Here is a 19,671-nt window from a genome sequence, read left to right as displayed (position 1 = left end):
GATTAGATAGTCAGTGTTCAGGTAAGGGTTATTTGTAGAGTTAGTATCAGCCTGAAATAGAGGTAGTGTGGTGGGGGTGGTGTTTATGCAATTTTTATGTATATTATGGGATAGTGTGGTCAAATAGTTGAGCTCTTGACCGCTGGGCAGTAGGGGGCGGGGGGGGGGGGACATATGTCCCCGGGCGCCGACCTTAGGTGGAGCCAAAATGGGTTTGAAAAATAAATTGAAAGGTTGAGGAGGGTGCAAATCGAAAGTTTGAGGGGGGGGGGGGTGCAAATCAAAATCTCGAGAGGGGGGTGCAAATCGAAATCTCGAGGGGGGGGGTGCAAATCGAAAGTTTGAGGGGGTTGGAAATCGAAAAGTTTGTCCCCGGGCGCCGGGAAGGGTCGCTACGCCTCTGCCGCTGGGAATCGAGTTAGGATTTTGGTCGGACGCGTGAATGCGTCCACCGTGCCCTGACGTGTACCTTACCCACGTAAGGAAGACAAAGTCGGCTGGGCATAGTGCTGAGCACACGTTCTCATTACATGCCGATGTCAGTGAAAGTAACAGATGAACTCTGCTTTATCTCCGCCATGTGTGTTGGGCACGAACGAGGAAAGATTATGATGATGTATACTAAGGGATTGACTTTCTTCTCTTTAAGGCATGTAGAAATCCTCCAGTGAAACTACTTTAACTGACATGTTTCTAATTTCAAATACTGTTAATGTTTATTTAATACTCGACCTAACCATCGGTACCGGTTACACGTGAATTATAGGCCTATGTAATTTTAATGTTATGCTTGTTTGGAAAAAAATAATTTATGAAACAGTTATTTGTCAGAACAAATTGTGATTAACTACACGTTGAACGATATTAGTGACAAAACAAAGATATAACTAAATAACTAAAAATCCGACTACATTAACATAGGCTAATACCTATTAGAAATATTAAAACAAATTATATGCACACACTGTTAGAGTCTGTAGAAATACTTAAAGGATTTAGATCTAGTTAAAACCCGGCTGTTCAATGATATTTATGTTGCTTTTTAAAGCAAATGTTATTAGTTTGTGCAGAGAAAATTGTATAAATTTCAAAGCGTAGCCTACGTCTTGATAAGTAGATCTATAGATCTAAAGCAAATTCGAATGGGAATAGGTGAAAGATACCTGTTCGTTTAAGCCATCCGCTGCCCGTGTGGCAAATTTAAGTATGGATCGTGTTTCCATGTTCAGGCGGTTTTTAAAATTATGGCAGAATCGAACATCGGTTAGGCCTACACAAAAGTCAGTTTTTATCTCATGTCCACTCTTATTTAAGTGGTTGGCCACAGGAAGACTGTCTTCATTGTTTATTGATCGTAGGTTTTGGTTGACCATGTCAGATAATCGTTTCCCCGTTTGTCCAATATAAAAGATGTTGCATCGATGTGTGATGAGGGGGATGGGGATTTCAGATAGTGTGAAGTCACACGTTTGCGTTCTAAAAATGTACAGTTAGAAACTAGAAAATAGATGCCTGAAATGAACTCTAGCCACAATACTTGTTGTTTTTAATAATTTTGGTCAATTAAACTTGAAGACAAAAATATTCACGTGGCCTCATAATAAATGTAACATGGCGTACTTAGGTCGTGCTAACGTTAAGAAATAGAATCTATAAATAATAGGGAATTCCCGAAAAGCGTGCATAGTCTAAGCTGCATCATTACACCGAAAAGCGCGATACTTATTGAACGGAATTAGATCTGGATCAGAAGACATGCAGGCCTACGTAGAAAGTAAAATATTCTCAAAAGAATATTTGAAATACAAACATGGTCGGGATTATAAACAGGAGTCTAGATCACCTTAATAATACAAGTCAACTTTCTTCCCAGTCATCAAGTTTTCATCAACACCATATCGGCGACGTTTGTACTGCAGGAAAGCCTTACAAATGTGACCACTGTAATAAATGTTTCTCTAAGCACGGCACTTTAAGAAGACATTTTGTAACTCACACAGGAGAAAAACCTTATATATGTGATACATGTGGTAAATGTTTCACACAGTTTTGTAATTTACAAAGACATAAGGCAATTCATACAGGAGGAAAGACTTACAAATGCGACCAATGTGGAAAATGTTTCACAGAGAAAAACAGTTTACAAAGACACCATATAATTCATACAGGAGAAAAACCTTTCAAGTGTGACAAATGTGTTAAGTGTTTTAAAGATGTTGGCACTTTTAAAAGACACCATAGAATTCACACTGGAGAAAAGCCTTTTAAGTGTGACATATGTGGTAAATGTTTCACACAATCTTATAATGTACACAGACACAAGAAAATTCATACAGGAGAAAAGCCTCACAAGTGTTATCAATGTGGTAATTGTTTCACCCAGCTTTGCATTTTACAGAGACACCTTAGAACTCACATAGGAGAAACATCTTTAATTTGTGACAAATGTGGTAAATGTTTTAAAAAACTCTACAAATTACAAAGACACCTTAGAGTTCATTCCAGAGAAAAACACATGTGTGACAAGTGTGGAAAATGTTTTACATTAAATAATGCATTTCAGAGACACCTTATAACTCATGCAGAAGAAAAGCCTTACAAGTGTGACAGTTGTGATAAGTGTTTCAAACAGCTCCCTGATTTACGGAGCCACCATACAATCCATACAGGAGAAAAGCCTTACATGTGTAAAAAATGTGGTAAATGTTTTAGAAGAAGTAATGTATTACACGACCACTTAAGAATTCATACAGGAGAAAAGCCTTACATGTGTAAGATATGTGGTAAATGTTTTTCAAAGCTTGGTCACTTGATGAGTCATCTTAGAATTCATAAACGAGAAAAATCAGTGCGACAAGTGATGTAACAGTTTTAAGCGGACCTATACAATTCACACTTTAGAAAAGCCTTATAAGCGGTAAATGTTTCTTTCCAAGTACTACTCTACATTAAATAACCATGGTAGAATTCACACAGGAGAAAAGCCTTTTAAAAGCGGTAAACGCTTCTTTCAAAGTACTACGTGATAATTGTGATACATTTTTTTAAAACAAAGAGACTCTTTACAGAAGCACTTTACACATATGGTAAATGTTTTACCTTTACAGAAGCATCATGATTTTTCTTTCTTCAGAAGCTTAATATTTATTAACTAATATTAACCATCAAAGAACCAGCAAATAAAAGCCTTTCCTTGAACATCTCATTTAGATGTGTCACCTGTAGGGTCATCTGATATGTACTGCTGGTATAGTTGATGGCCTTTCTTTTGAAATAGTGTTAACATTTTAATTCGTGTTGCCTGTTACTATTGTTAGTATTAAAATTTAAAATACCAAGCTTTTCTTTAATAATTTGTTATTTGTCCCAGCCTGTCTGTGCTTAGCTCATCCGACCGATACCTGTGACAATCCTATAACTGCACACATTTAAAAAAAAAAAATTAAAATGACAAAATAACGACGAGGTTGTATTAGGGGGACTAATTATTGCAAAATGATACCAAATTTATGTTTATAGGATAAACAGATCTCTAGATATGACGGTTTTAGTGTAAAAATTGCGGGGACAACTAAGCCTATGGAAAATGAAAACAAAAATTTGTCAAATCGAGAGTATAGAAAAAAGGCGAAAGGAAAATAAGTCCGCGAAGGCGCACAATTATAAAATTTTCTAATAAGTATTTTTTTTAATTTAATGCATTTACAACTGCATAGGGTATCTCTAGCAAGATATTAATAACTTATTTTATTTCAAAGTGGTCTATTAAGAATTATTCAAATAAAAATATACCACTGGATAGATTCAATCATTTAACCAGAGGCGTAGCGACCCTTCCCGGCGCCCGGGACAAACTTTTCTATTTGCACCCCCCCCCCGTCAAGATTTCGATTTGCATCCCCCCCTCAAACTTTTGATTTGCACCCCCCCCCTCGAGATTTCCATTTGCACACCCCCCCCCCCCTCAAACTTTCTATTAGCACCCCCCTCAACCTTTCAATTTATTTTTCCAACCCATATGTCCCCCCCCCCCGCCTCTCCCCCCCCCCCCCTCGCTACGCTACCGCATTTAACTATAACGTCACAGTAATAGTAAAAATAAAAGAAGCTGGCTGAGTAAAAAAAAAAAAACCATTCCTAATTCCTAGGTAAACGGTAGCATAGAGACAGCTCAGTACAGTGCAACATATATGAGTGTTTTTGACTTATTGGAAGCATGTCAGTTAAGAGATAATCTTTGGGTGTCGTTAGATAACTGAACATAGTTGGCGCGAAACAAACAGCAACGTTATCAAGAATCGAGCAATTCACGGAGCTAAGCAGACAGGTGCTAGACACTAGCGACATCTTGCCACCTGGTTTTGAACGTGAAGGAAAGTTTGCAGAGTTTCTTCCATCCGATCTTCGCCCCCCGAAAAAATTTTACCGCCCCCCCCCCCCCGAACGAAATGAAATTTATATAATTTATATAGAAAATATATACTTTTAACAGTGTCCGCCCCCCCCCCCCCCGAAGAAAGCCTACCGCCCCCCCCCCCCGAAAATTTGAAGTGACCCCCCGGAGAAAAATGTCTGGAAGAAACACTGACAGTTTGGTCGTGGGATGACCTACGGTCACCAGGCCGTGTACCGATCTATCAGTTTAGTTAGCGGGCGTACTACATACTTGACCACACTGTCCAGTTGTGATAACATTTAACAAAAGCTTGGGGATAAGGGGTCTGGAAAAACATCTGGCAACAATGGTGATAAGCTATGGATGGAGGGAGGGGAATGTGTGTAAAAAAGAGTGACTTTATTTGTGGACGATGAAGGGCAGATTCAATTCCGTACCACGTTTAGAAAAGCAAAAGGTACCTCAGGGCTACATAGCTAACTTAGCAACCATACTTTACATACTTTCAACTTCATTTTTAGATGTAGTATTCGAAACAAGTAATTTAAAAAAGCCTAGTGACAATTTTAGCGCAATTTCCTTATGTTATCTAAAAATAGCTCTGTCGTAGCGTAAATCAAGAGCAGGGTTAGTAAAACCATTGGTTAGTTATTAAAACGTTTTTTATTAATTTTCTTTTCAGTATTTTACATGTTTTATTTACAATAGAGTAACATGACTAAAAACCATTGCGCGCCTAGCTACCGAACGTGATGTCGCAGCCATTGAACGTGATGGCGCAGCTATTGAACGTGATGACGCGTGTGGTGTGGTTGGATAAAATGCCTACTAATTCGGTCCAAATTTTAATTAATTCAAAAAATTGTTTGTGACCGAACGAAAGGATATTTTTGAAAACTTTCTTCGGTAATATTTTTCTAAATTATGGCAGGAATCGTTTGGTACATGTTTGAAGTCGCTAAGTGGTCTGGTTGCCGAGATATGGGCCAAAAACTGCATTTTTTCGAGGTTTTTTCCGGGAAATCCATGAAAGAAACCCGGAATTTTTATGGCCTATGTTCATCCTCGTAACTTGCTTAACATAATTGCTTTTGGAACTAGTCCTCGATATTGCTTCGTTGAGGAGGAGATACGACTTAAAGCTGCGGACACACATCCATCCATCCATTCATCCATTCCCAGAAAAGACGAGTTAATAAACGCAATTCTCCAGAATGGAAATTGCGCTAAAAATCAATCACACTAACTTAACAAAAGCAATTCAAAGGTCTTTAACTCAGAAAGTCCCCCCCCCCTCCTTATACAATCGTTATTTGAGTGTGAGTGGGTATCAAGCAAATAAATATAGGCAGTGGCGTAGCGAGGTGGGGTGTCACCCGGTGCGGCACTTAATGGTGTCACCCCCCAGAGGCATAGAGACCCTTCCCAGGGACAAACTTTCAAACTTTCGATTTGCACCCCCCCCCCCTCAAATTTTCGATTTGCACCCCCCCTCGAGTTTTTCTCTATATATTTTGCTATTTTTTGCCTTGGTGTCACCCCCCTAAATGGTGTCACCCGGTGCGGTCCGCACCCCCCGCATCCCCCTCGCTACGCCCCTGAATATAGGCCTTTGTTTACAAGGGTATGTTTTATTCTTTAGCAAGATAAACTAATGGGATATGAAATAAATGATGACTATCAGTGTACACATTCAGCTTGTTACAATAGAATGAACACACTCGTAAAATGTTGTGTTTTTAACTAATATTTCTTATATTAATAAGATTTTGGATCCCGCACAGTCTACTTGGTGAATTGAATCAACCACTGTTCAATTAATAATTTTCACCTTTGATTTATACTGTTTAAGACAGCTTATATACATCTTTTATTTTACATTTTAAATAGACCTAATGGCCTAATAATATAATACAAGTATAACGGAATACGAAAGCGCTGAAAGGTAGTATCGATATCGCTAAAACTTAGGCCAACGGGGTCTATTTTATTAGTCGGGTTTTACAGCTTGTGAACGCCTGAAGAAGATAGTAAAACCATTTGTGAAAATAACAGTATAAAAGTACCGACTCACAGTAAATTCAAATTAAGTCTGAATGTTTTCTTTTTTTTTAATTGATCTAAATACCAAAGGATATAGCGACAAAACATTAGCGATACCGCTTATCTCGATTTTTAGATTTAAGCCTCTACTATAATACATTACGAAAAATATTATTTTCGTTGTTAAAAATTAAACTAAAAATCGTATAGTCTTACTCAAATCGAACCTAGTGTCATTATTTTTTTTAGTTTTAAATCATTCTATGTGTAATTTAATTTCAACTTTGTGTTGAGTTATCGTATACCTGATTCAATCATTAGTATCATGTAGTATAGGCCGCAACATATTAGCTCAACTCATACAAGTTTTACTATTTTAAAAAGGTTAATTTATTATCTTTGAATCTATTAATTTACTAATTTAATTATTAACATTTTTAAGAAAAAAAAATGTATAAAAATTGGTGCAATATTTCCTATAGAACGAAGGAACATGAAAATGCAGTATCGATACCGCTAACAGGGTACCTAGTTTGTGAGACATTTTGCATAGTCTGCTAAACGGATAAACCTAAAATAAATAAAATTAGTTACTCTCCCGTTCTAGCGCCGGCTGAATTGATTACACTAAAACTCATCAAGTCTACAGTCACAGGGACTACTTCAACCACAAAAGTTATGGCGCTTCTGAGTAATTCAAAACTTAATTTGTTTACCATACTTTAAGCTGCACAAGTAAAATGTAAGGCTAGATAGTAGATACTAGATCTAGATAGATCTGTATAGAACCCAGATAACTAAGAAAGTATATTGTGCGCTATAATGACTAACTAGTAGTATTTCTCGCTAACCCGGAGGCGTGGCCGGTTGCTAACAACAATATGGCGCCCGGACCGGACGCTTGACTTCCGACGATTTTTCGGCCAAATTCCAGAGACCTACTAATTAGTTTTTAAAATGTTTACCACGCGCAAAATGGCGGGACTTTCACGTTATAACAACAAGGGCTATATATGCCAGAAAAGCATTTTAAAATGTGCGTTGGAGAATGAAGGCTAAATTTAAAAGTTGGTTTCATCAAAAATACTAGAACTTTTTAAATATAGATTTCCCTATTACAAAATTGATTTCCCTACTAAAGCATTATTAGTTTTATCAGTCTATGAAAAAATAAATCAAATATAGTCAACCCTTTTTTTTATAAGAGTGGCCAAAAAATGACAACCAAATTTTTTTTTTTTTTTTGACCACGTGACCGCTATTTGATGATCACTAGTGGGGAACATGGCCACTTAAAAAGTCTAACCGCATTTGTGGTTCTCTTTAGCTTCAAGTGCCTTCAGGGGTAAGAAGAGTTGTCATGGAGAGATGTGTTGTCCATGGCAGTGAGTGTCAATAAATATTAAATTAAGTAATTTAGTTTAACCCTTTATCTACTGACGGTACTTATAAGTACCACTTTAATTAAGCGCCTGTATTATTTTTAATTTAGGACGAATTTTAAAAATTATTGATGTAATTGATAGTATTATCTCCCTTGAGTCACAGGTAGGTGGAGGGAACGATGTTTTTTGAAAATTACTGGTGTGGCGCCATTTTCAATCTCTACCTGTATCGGTAGTTCACAATTGTTCTGTACATATCTCACATGTGTTCCTGATTTCCCTTTGTTTTACCTTATTCTTCAAGTTTTCAACACCGAATATTTTTTATTGGCATCTTCAATAGTCAGGCAAATGCATTTAACTTCTAGTTATACAATTTTTATCAAATTGTCTTTGTAATAGATCGATGTTTACAAGTGGACTTATAAGTACCGTCAGGGCACACGGACATTTTTTTAGGATTTCTTGGAAATTGCTGATTTTTTATGTGGAGTGACATAAATATTATTTTGATAATTAATTATCGAAATGTACTTAAAAACATATATTTATGCATTTATAAGAAGGTAAGCATAGGGTTTTCCGCAGAAATATTGTAACTAATTGCAGATTTCTAGTAGTAAAAGAATAACAAGAATAGAGATGGCAGTTGCAGGCTCGTTTACTAGGTTTAGTATACGTTATTTGTATACCAAAGTCTAGTTCTAGAAGTAAGATTTGTAAGTTATATTTGTTGCAAAAAACTGTCTTGCATACAATATCTAACGTGTACGTAATGTACACATGTAGACTAGTAATAGTCCATACATATGCATGTAGTATAGATCGTTTTGTAATTTTGAATCAGTAAACACAAAACAGTAGGGCACTACGTCTATTCCAAACACATTGAGCTCACTTCTATTTATGAACTTTACACTGTAGTGTAGACTTGTCATAACATTCTAGTAGGCTACAATTATACTAGTATTACTAGTAGTAGTGTACTGAATGAATAGGCTTTCGTTTTCAAAATATTTATTTATGCGGCTCATTGTAATGGCTATTGGAAGCCTCTAGCAAAAGCAGGTTCAGTCCGGCAACTGTTACCACACCAGAAAGACGACAGACAAGAATATCTCAGGAATGAGAAATGAGGGAGCATGACATGTCGGCACCTTTTCCTGTGTTTGAGGTCTGAGATATGTTCCGATAGAAAATCCAGTAAAAATCGTACTCAAAATATACTTTTGTGCTGGGTTTATGTGTGAAAATGACAAAAAATGATTGTTATAATGATTGCCATGCTATTATTAAATAAATTGTATCGTTTTTTCCTGTTTTGTAAATTTTTTAATTTTTGAAAAAAATGTCCTACATTCCTGACGGTACTTATAAGTACCAATACATGTTTGGGCCCTTAAAAATTTATGAAATAAAATTTCCTTCGACATATGCTTTAAATGTGCCAAAAGCAATATGAAAACATATTGTTTAAGAAAAAAAATCATTCGGAACCTAATTCCGTAAATAAAGGGTTAAAACGAACTAAAAACTTCAAAATTAGTCCCTAATGGATTAAATATGGATGTCTATCATTCAGTAGTCATGTTTAATTTGAAATTTGGGTAAATTCTAGATTTAGTAAGAAAAGCTACTAACTAGAATCTAGTAACTTAAGTTACTTAACTATCTCTTAGATCTAATTTCTAACTAAACTAGAATTGAGAATCTAATCTAGATCTAGATTAGATCTAGTGTTGACTAGTCTAAAACTTATCAATAGGATGTCTAATCATGTTCAGTAATCAGCATGATTGTTGTTAATAATAATTAATAATTGTACTAGAATCTACAATTTGTAGATATACAATTTCTAGGATCTAGATCTAGAATCTACTAATGGACAAGAACGAGTTGACGAGAATCCTTCCATGATGTTGTTGACATGGAATAAAAACGTGCTTTTTTAGATTTAGACCGTAAAAAAAAAATTAAGCCTAAAATTAATTTAGAAATGTTATATTTTTAGAATAAATGCTATAAAAGTTGCAAATCCAGAGAACTTGAAAATAATTGTTGAGTTTAAGGCTACATTTCTATTTATTTTCATCGAGCCTAAGTTATATTTATATCCGGATGTTTCACTTTTGTAAGACACATATTGATTGGCTGTACAGGAACTCCGTGATCGATAATTATTTCTTTACAAAACTTTGCAGATAAAGTTTTTAAATAACAATGCAAATTTAAACCCCCATGACCTAGTTTTCCTTTTTTTAGCTTACAGTGTGTACAATAAAATTTATGGCAGCCTATCGAATAGCAGGATGCCATTGTTTATGTCACCATTACACGTGAAAACCAAATTGTTTTTGCTTTTTTTTATTTTTTATTTAGTTATCAAAAATATGAAAAACATCAAATACATCCAATCTTTAGTAAAGTCCGAAAAAACCAGACAGACAGGATTTTATAACAATATTTTAACTAGGCCGTGCATGATTTTTAAATTAATTAATGGGCCTCTCAAATACCTTTGAGACTTTTCTCGCTCACGTCTATTAACTAGAATCTAGTACTATCACAGCTAACATGACAAATGTTTGATCTTGGCATTGTTTAGGACATGTAGGCCCTAGATACATTTTAAAATAAAAGAATTAGGCACAGAAAATAAAAAAGCTATTTCTTGACAATCATCACAAAATATCTTTTAGATTTAAACCTTAGGCCTAAGGTTTAAATCTAAAAGATATAATAGAATCTAGAGTCTGTATCTAGATTTAGCTTAGATTAAAAAAAAACCTTGTAATGTTGAATAATTTAGAGTTTATATTTTAATAGCATGTCTATTTCATTTAGGAGAAAAACTTTACAAATGCAACAAATGTGCTAAATGTTTTTTAAACATTTTAAATTAAATTATTTCCTAATTTAAAGTAGTTTGCATTGCAAAGTAGTTTCTCTGTCCGTAATATTTTATAAATTGTCTGTCTACTTACAGCAGCCATGAAGTAACATCTGAACCCAATAAATGGCTAGGGATTGTGTTGTTTTGTTTATGGTCAAAAAGGAAAAAGTCACATTTAGAAGAATGCAAATCTTGCATGTTACTACTATTATTTTAATATGAGACTAGATACATCGATATCTTTTCATATTGTGCCTGAAATAAATGCTAATTCTTGGTTTTGAATTTTAAATTAATGAATTATAACAGGCCTACTATTTTTTAAATTATGAATATGGAATATTAACAGTTGGTATGGTAGATATTAAATGTCGCATCCTTTGTGGCCCTTGGGGAGCAAAGGGCTGCAACCACACATTTCCAGCGGACTCGGTTTTGGGCTGCTCCCTTAATCTATGCCCATGTGAGCCCAGTGTTTTCGCCTCTTCTTCAACCATTCTTCTCCATGTCTTCCTTGGCCGGCCCACCCTCTTTTTTCCCTGGGGATTTTTTGTGTTACTGAATGTATTTGATATTTTTACACTGTTCTGTCTTTCGGTTAATGTGACAAGAATGCTCTGGAATCATATGAAACTAATAGGAAAATACAAAGCAAAAGCAAAATCAAAAGTGGAATGCCAAGATACAAAAATATAATGACATTATTGAAAATTTGATAGAGACAAAAATGTACTGGCTATTTTATTTGTCATTAATGTGAGTGTGTCTATTCAATTGTAGTTATGACTAACAGGCAGCAAATGCAAATAATTAAAAAGGGATAGAATATTGGGATGAGAATCAGTGATATAATTAGTGTAAAGATTAAGACTAGGTTTTTTTTTCTGGTTCTGGTTAAAGTTTCAGTTAAGGTTAAATATACCCAATCTGGTTAAAGCTCTAGTTCCGGTAAACGTTTAATTTGTGCTTATGCTAAGGAAAATGTGTTAGTTTAAGAGAAGAGTAAAAGAAACATTTTCTTACTAGCATCAATTTAATTTTTCCTTCTCTAATTATCAAGTGTGCAATGTTACTCGTAATTGCTATCAAAAATATTTTTTAGATTACTGAATATATAATTTTAATGAAATATTTATTGTCAGATATTGGAAAAAGATAATTCATTGATAAAAACCAGATATTTTCAGTAAATTAGTTTTTTTTTAATATAAACAGCTATTTCATTTAGTACAATACAAGTCCTAGTCCTTTTTGTTGATGTAGTTGCTTTTCAAGTCCAATGTTGTAAAGTCAGTCACATGTCAACTGTATCAATTATATCAATTAGTCAACACTGTCTACTTTATCAGTTTTTTTATGTCCACTTTATCAGCAGATGTCAATGTCATGTCCTTAAGCATTGTGTTTAAACTTATCTTTAAATTTTATGAAAACAATTTTCAAACAAGTAAAAACATTCCACAGATATTTATCCAAGTCAAGATTGCAGAATGGCTTTAACAAAACTTCCTTATTTGAAAGCACATTTGCAATACAGACATGGTGGGGATAGAATTGTCAACAGGAGTCAGGATGCCATTGATAATTCTAGTCAACTTGCTTCCCAGTCATCAAACTTTCATCAACACCATACAATTTGTACAGTTGAAAAACCTTACAAATGTGACAAGTGTAATAAATGTTTTGGAAGCCGTGTTACATTAAGCAGACACATTAGAATTCATTTAGAAGAAAAGCCTTACAGGTGTGACCAGTGCAATAAATCTTTTCGAAGCCATGATACACCAAGAAAACACCTTAGGATCCATTTAGGAGAAAAGCCTTACAAATGTGACCAGTGTAATAAATCTTATCTTAGCCATAATACATTAATTAAACACCTTAAAGCTCATATGGAAAAAATGGCTTACAATTGTGAGATCTGTGGTCAATGTTTTAGAACATTTGCACAGCTAACTAAACACTGTATATTTCATTTAGGACAAAAACTTTACAAATGCAACAAATGTGCTAAATGTTTTACAACAAGTGCAGGGTTACGAAGTCATCATAGAATTCATACAGGAGAAAAAACTTACAAGTGTGACTTATGTGGTAACTTTTTTAGACAGATATGGCATTTACAACAACACCTGAAAATTCATATACGAGAAAAGCATTTCAATTGTGACTTATGTCGTAAATGTTTTGGAAAGCTATGGGATTTAAAACTGCACCTTAGAATTCATACAGGTGAAAAGCCTTACAAGTGTGACAAATGTGATAAATGCTATACAAGTTTTGACAAATTGAGGAAGCATCATAGAATTCAAACAGGAGAAAAAACTTACAAGTGTGACTTATGTGGTAATTTTTTTAGAGAGATATGGCATTTACAACAACACCTTAAAATTCATACAGGAGAAAAGCATTTCAAGTGTGACTTATGTGGTAAATGTTTTGGAAGGCTATGGGATTTAAATAAGCACTTTAGAATTCATACAGGAGAAAAGCCTTACAAGTGTGATAAATGCTATACAAGTTTTGACAACTTGAGGAAGCACCATAGAATTCAAACAGGAGAAAAAACTTACAAGTGTGACTTGTGTGGTAATTTTTTTATTCAGATAAGGCATTTACAACAACACCTTAAAATTCATATAGGAGAAAAGCATTACAAGTGTGACTTATGTGGTAAATGTTTTGGAAAGCTATGGGGTTTAAAACAGCACCATAGAATTCATACAGGAGAAAAGCATTTCAAGTGTGACTTATGTGGTAAATGTTTTGGAAGGCTATGGGATGTTCAGCAGCACCTTATAATTCATACAGGAGAAAAACCTTACAAGTGTGACAAATGTGGTAAATGTTTTAGACACATCTGGCATTTACAAGGACACCTTAGAGTTCATAAAGGAGAAAAACCTTACAAGTGCGACAAATGTGGTAATAGTTTTACCCAGCTTTGTAGTTTAAAACAACACCATAGAATTCATACAGGAGAAAATCCTTTTCATGTGTGATCAGTGAAGTAAATGTTTCACCCAACTTGGCAATTTACAGAAACATCTTAGAAATCCTACAGAAGAAATGTTTTAACTGTGGTAATTGTAAATGTTTAGCACAAAGTAATACTGTACTTAAACATCACAAATGTGATAAATATTTTAAATATTTATTTATACATTAAAGATCCCTCAACTGAAATATGCACTTTAACATCTCTTTGAGGTATGCATCAGTTTAGGGTCATTTGATCTGCACTGTGCAGTTGATAGTCTTTTCTTTGTAAAATATTGTTAAATTTTGATTCTTGTTAACTGTTTGTATTACATTTTTGATACCAAGGTTTCCATTGGTGATTTATAATTAATTCAGTTTATGTTTTGGTTCATCAAAATCAATGCTCTCTTTTTTAAGGAAAATAAAAATTGGAAATAATCTAGCTTTTAAAATTAATTGAATTTGAATGAAATTGCAATGGTACCAGAGCTTTTTTGAAAGTTGCTATCTCAAGAACTCATGATTCTAAGATAGTGGGTACTAAATTTGTTCATATATCTCAAGTAGTAAATAATAATCATTAAAAAAGTTTTAAAAAACCCACGTTTTCTGATTGAACTAAAAAGTAGAAAATAAATGCTATAGGCCCTACATCACAATAATGCAAGCGATCACTCTACTATAAGCGATCAAAAACGTGGGGCGCCGAAGTAAAAGTTATATTACTATTGATTAGATAATACTATTGACTTTTATTAGGGAGCTTGTAGAGAGTCAACAGTATTAGAAACTGTAAGAAAATCACGGCGCCCCACGTTTTTGCTCGCTTATAGTAGAGTGATCGCTTGCATTATTGTGATGTAGGGCCTATAGCATTTATTTTCTACTTTTTAGTTCAATCAGAAAACGTGGGTTTTTTAAAACTTTTTTAATGATTATTATTTTCTACTTTTTAGTCTTTGTCTGTTTGTTTGCATTAAAATCTTGCTATCGATTTTATCTTTTCACTTTTTTTGGGTAAACGAAGACAACTCGTAAAAAGACAACTCGTAAAAAGACAACTCGTAAAAAGACAACTCGTAAAAAACTCGTTGTTTGAATACGTTACTGACTAGAACACATAGATTTGAACCCGTGTCGAGTGGGATAGCAATCGTGTGCCCAACCACTCGACCATATCGTCTCCCCCAAACTGGCCTACCTCCTGTAAGTTTAAACTCGGTTCAAGCTAAATTCTCTGCCCCTAAGCCTGTGGCGACATGTGATCGTTCGCTTCACTGCGCGCGAGGTACGCGTCGCTGGTTTTTTTTCTAATGGCTAGCAGAGGAGAATTATATATATAGATTATATAGCGGTCTAAAATGCTCAATAAAATGTTTCCATTGATCAATTTAGTAATAATAACAATTGAATATTCAATGGTCATCCAAAAGAAAGCTTCCCTGAAAATTTCAGCGCGCTAGCTAACTGGGAAGTGCCAGAAATTTCGATCGCAAGATTTGATTGGAAAGACAAACAGAGAAAGCAAGTTAAAGAAAACGTGGGAAAAAGTTATGACGTTTTAAAAAGTTGGCTTTTAACTTTTCCCCAACACCCTAAAAGGTGCCATGTTTGAGAGGCTATATCTGTAAAAGTAAATGTCACAAACACAATCTTTTGAACTGAACACAAACATACATACACAAAGAACAGAGTTAATTGTTTTCTCACCTCAAAAGTTAAGTACATCATGTAGATTAATTGCATTGAAATTGGCTTTTCTCACTTATTGATAATGTAACCCTCACTCAGTGGGGATGCTTTTACCCACTGAGGTGTTGTGGTTTAAGACGGGCTGACCCTGAGATTAAGTACACACCGACGCCGACAGTTGTTGTCAAGTACTCGTTTATTTATAGCATCGAGCCATGACGGCGATGCAACACAAAACGAACTAGCCAAGATAGACCAAAATATCCAAACAATCCAAAAGACCAAAAGATCAAAAGATCAAAATAGAAACAGAAACAGAAACTGTAGCCCTAAAACAAATGTAAAATAAAAAAGTTACATTCAGGACAACACCACGTGTAAGCTACAATATACACGGGTACAATAAATTATGTTTTCGGCCAGTACACAGTACTGCCAACAAGTACCAATAAGTAGTACTACAAAATAAATACTTAATTTAATACATCACCCTAACTAGTGTGCACATGCAGCACTAGCAGGAATACATAAGTATTTAAACAAACATAATTTATATATCTACACTACCTTCATTAGGTCTACATCTTGGTCCACAGACAGCAGCCTTGCGTGTGCGACACGACTAGGCACATGTCACATGACATGGAACACAGGTAATTTCGCTCACAAAAGCATAAAAAAAACGTCAACAGTTCAGTTGCAGTCCCACAGGGGCCGCAACCCAATGAATAAAAACTTCATAGTTGTATCCCCCTTTGGCTGGTAACCATATGTGTTACACAGCCCCCCTCACAAATAAATGTACAATGAAATTCACAGTTACATTTACATTTACACTCATACATAATAGTACTTAAAAAAAAAAGTTCAGTACACTAGTACACAGACATTAAGTCCTTTCAACTTAAATAGATTATTCCCGGCAAACCGGTAGAGGCTCCAGTGCAGGTACTGGTCACCACTTGATGCGCCAGGTTGAGTCGCTCGACGGGTCGTCGTTGACGGGTTGACCTCCGCAGCTCCGCTGGTGGTTCTGGGTTGATCCAAGAGTCATCCTCGTCCGATGCCTCGTCCCTCGCATTCACCTCATCCAGATGTGGGGCTGGCCTGACCATCTCCTTTTCTTGTCCGTCCTGGGCGACCACCTCGGGCACGAAAGGCGTTGCCTCCGGCCGAAGTCCAGTTGGGACCACTACCTTGATTGTCAGTTCCTCACCTTCATCTGCCTCACTGGTTGGTATGACCTCTCTCCGTCGCTCCCCCTCCGCCACAGTGGGTTCAGCACTCGACATTGTATAGTCGGGTCGCTGCCAACCACGGCGGCGTCCACCACGTCGTCGGCCTCTCCTCCGGCGGCGTCTCCGACCTCTGCTTGTGTCATGTCTGTCTCCCAAGCGACGATCTTGCTCGCGCTGAGACTGACATTCATAGTGTGGCTGTCTACCCTTCTCACGCGCACCCTCCGGCTGCAACCCTCCTCCACGGCGGAACACCCGACAGCCGTACCTCCAGCCGTTAGGCGAGGTAACCTGAGCTGTGGTTGCTCGACACTGTGATGATCTCGGTGGCGTAAACTTGGGCTGAGAGCTTGGCAGAACACGCATCAGCATCCGCTCCCCGACGCTGATAGACTGGCATTTCCCCTGCTGCTGACTCCGTTGCCTAGCTGCTTTCCTCGGACAGTCGCGGACGAAGTGCTTCCTGGACCCGCACCCGTAACAAGCTCCTCTGCAAGGCCGTTGTTTCCGGGCTAGGATAGCTGCTGCCACCTTCTCCGCCAGACGGTCAAGTTGTTCCTCCGTGAGTATCAGCGGCGTCGTCTCTTGGCGAACAGCTGCCGTTACTGCGTCGACCTGGATAGTCCTGTTAGCTGCTGCCGTGGCTACGACTGGGGACTCAGTTGTCCCGTCCAGCCTTTGAACAGCTTTCAGGACGGTCTCCATCTTCGGGCTAGCTTCCCCTGCAACCCCGCCCGTGGGTAGAAAGTCGGTGAACTCCTCCTCATCGCTGTGTACTGGAGCACACACCTTCACCGTCACGGGCCGCTGCGCACTTGCGTGTTGTAGATCAGCCATCTTAGCCTTCAACTTGGCCAGCTCTTGCGACAACTTCTCGAACGTCGGCTTGGTGCTTTCCATCCTACCTCCCAAGGTCAAGCCCCACGTTGGGCGCCAAATGTAACCCTCACTCAGTGGGGATGCTTTTACCCACTGAGGTGTTGTGGTTTAAGACGGGCTGACCCTGAGATTAAGTACACACCGACGCCGACAGTTGTTGTCAAGTACTCGTTTATTTATAGCATCGAGCCATGACGGCGATGCAACACAAAACGAACTAGCCAAGATAGACCAAAATATCCAAACAATCCAAAAGACCAAAAGATCAAAAGATCAAAATAGAAACAGAAACAGAAACTGTAGCCCTAAAACAAATGTAAAATAAAAAAGTTACATTCAGGACAACACCACGTGTAAGCTACAATATACACGGGTACAATAAATTATGTTTTCGGCCAGTACACAGTACTGCCAACAAGTACCAATAAGTAGTACTACAAAATAAATACTTAATTTAATACATCACCCTAACTAGTGTGCACATGCAGCACTAGCAGGAATACATAAGTATTTAAACAAACATAATTTATATATCTACACTACCTTCATTAGGTCTACATCTTGGTCCACAGACAGCAGCCTTGCGTGTGCGACACGACTAGGCACATGTCACATGACATGGAACACAGGTAATTTCGCTCACAAAAGCATAAAAAAAACGTCAACAGTTCAGTTGCAGTCCCACAGGGGCCGCAACCCAATGAATAAAAACTTCATAGTTGTATCCCCCTTTGGCTGGTAACCATATGTGTTACAATAACATTAAAAAGGGAATTAAAAACACACATTTTGTACGTTTTTAAAACAACACCAAAAAATATCTGATGAAAAAGCATACTTGATAAGTAGGCCTATATCAAAATGTAGGGGAACAACGCTTCTTTGAATTTAAGTAACATGTATGCCTATAACAAGTACTTTTGAAACACACGTTTGATCAGAAGAGTGCAGGGGTTCACAATTTGTCAAAAATGCGTCTTTTTTTAAAAATTTACAAAAAATAAATTATGACACATACAGTAGATCTGGGTACATAGAAATAAAGAATAACCATAGCTCTTAACAGGTAAACAGTATTTGGTAGGCATTTGGTAAGTAATCTATTGATCAAAAGCACATACTCGATTTCTTGTTAAGGGCAGTAACTATACTATTTGTACATTAAACTATTATTGATATAATTTATTGAATCTTGATTGCATATAGATCTACCGCTATCTATCATATTTAGCATGGGTGGTGGTAGATCTAAGTCTATAAATACTATAAGCCTATGTGAACTTTTAAAAAAAATGTATTAGAAGTTGGTCTGTTTTTCTGTTTTCTTGAATGGTGTGTGTGTGTAGGGGAGGGGGGAAGAGAAGTGAAGACACCGACCTCAAATTGCACTTATGTTCCTTCTATGACGTAGGCCTATACTTTAGGCCTGCTGAACTCAGTGACCCTGCCGATTGTGGTGGGATTTTTTACCCAATATTTAGGCTAGGCAATCACGCAAGTGGAGATATTTGGAAATTTTATTGGTTGACGAAATTTCGTAAATAAATTATACAATTAGGCCCCTAAGTATCTTTCAACTTATGCGTTATTTTTAGTAATCGGAATTAGAATCTAGTAGCCTAATTGGAATTGGTACTTTCGAGATAAAATCGGCTGTCGGGATCTAAAAATAAAAAAAAACCTTATAGGCCTATTAATATAAATATAAATAATGTCTAAAAAAGTCTAGATTACGAAAATTGTAAAAATTACTACAAAGATGTAAAAATGATTACAAACAGAGTAAAAGGGACTAGAAACAGGGTTCGTACACTATTTTGAAAATGAAACAAGACCTTTGTAACCACACCATTATTTGTGCTTATAGCTGATAAACTTGTGTCTGCTATTAAAAACTACCGGTACCCCCCCCCCCCACACACACAACAAGAGACGGTGGAAGGATAACTGTGAGGTCACAGTAGCCCAGTCTAATACGTCATATCATGAACTATACCGTAACTTCTATTCCCCCTCACCTAGCCAAACAGCACCATCTACGTACTTGGGGCAGAGGCGTAGCGACCCTTCCCGGCGCCCGGGGACAAACTTTTTTATTTGCACCCCCCCCCTCCTCGAGATTTCGATTTGCACCCCCCCCCTTCCCTCAAACTTTCGATTTGC

The 19,671-nt window shown here is 36.7% G+C and overlaps 2 protein-coding genes across 3 annotated transcripts; both read left to right on the top strand.

Annotated features, from left to right (window-relative positions):
* The first annotated feature begins 1,743 nt into the window (after positions 1–1,743).
* Positions 1,744–3,330, top strand: LOC131949845 (gastrula zinc finger protein XlCGF17.1). Its single transcript, XM_059311860.1, has one exon. It carries the CDS (start codon positions 1,811–1,813, stop codon positions 2,864–2,866), a length of 1,056 nt encoding a protein of 351 aa, XP_059167843.1. The 5' UTR covers positions 1,744–1,810; the 3' UTR covers positions 2,867–3,330.
* A 3,697-nt stretch (positions 3,331–7,027) lies between these two features.
* LOC131949798 (zinc finger protein 43-like) lies at positions 7,028–14,080 on the top strand. Of its 2 annotated transcripts, none has more exons than XM_059311760.1 (2): positions 7,028–7,130; positions 12,182–14,080. In XM_059311760.1, the coding sequence occupies exons 1-2, from the start codon at positions 7,118–7,120 to the stop codon at positions 13,717–13,719; spliced, it is 1,551 nt and encodes a 516-aa protein (XP_059167743.1). In that variant the 5' UTR covers positions 7,028–7,117; the 3' UTR covers positions 13,720–14,080. The 2 variants fall into 2 exon arrangements, with proteins under 2 accessions (XP_059167743.1, XP_059167752.1); XM_059311769.1 differs by having other exon boundaries at positions 7,028–7,181.
* Positions 14,081–19,671: the final 5,591 nt, after the last annotated feature.

Source organism: Physella acuta, unplaced genomic scaffold (assembly GCF_028476545.2).
Source record: "Physella acuta isolate Inbredline_101_S28 unplaced genomic scaffold, ASM2847654v3 ptg000063l, whole genome shotgun sequence".
Lineage (NCBI taxonomy): Eukaryota > Metazoa > Mollusca > Gastropoda > Physidae > Physella > Physella acuta.
This window is presented reverse-complemented; position numbering and strand designations above follow the sequence as displayed.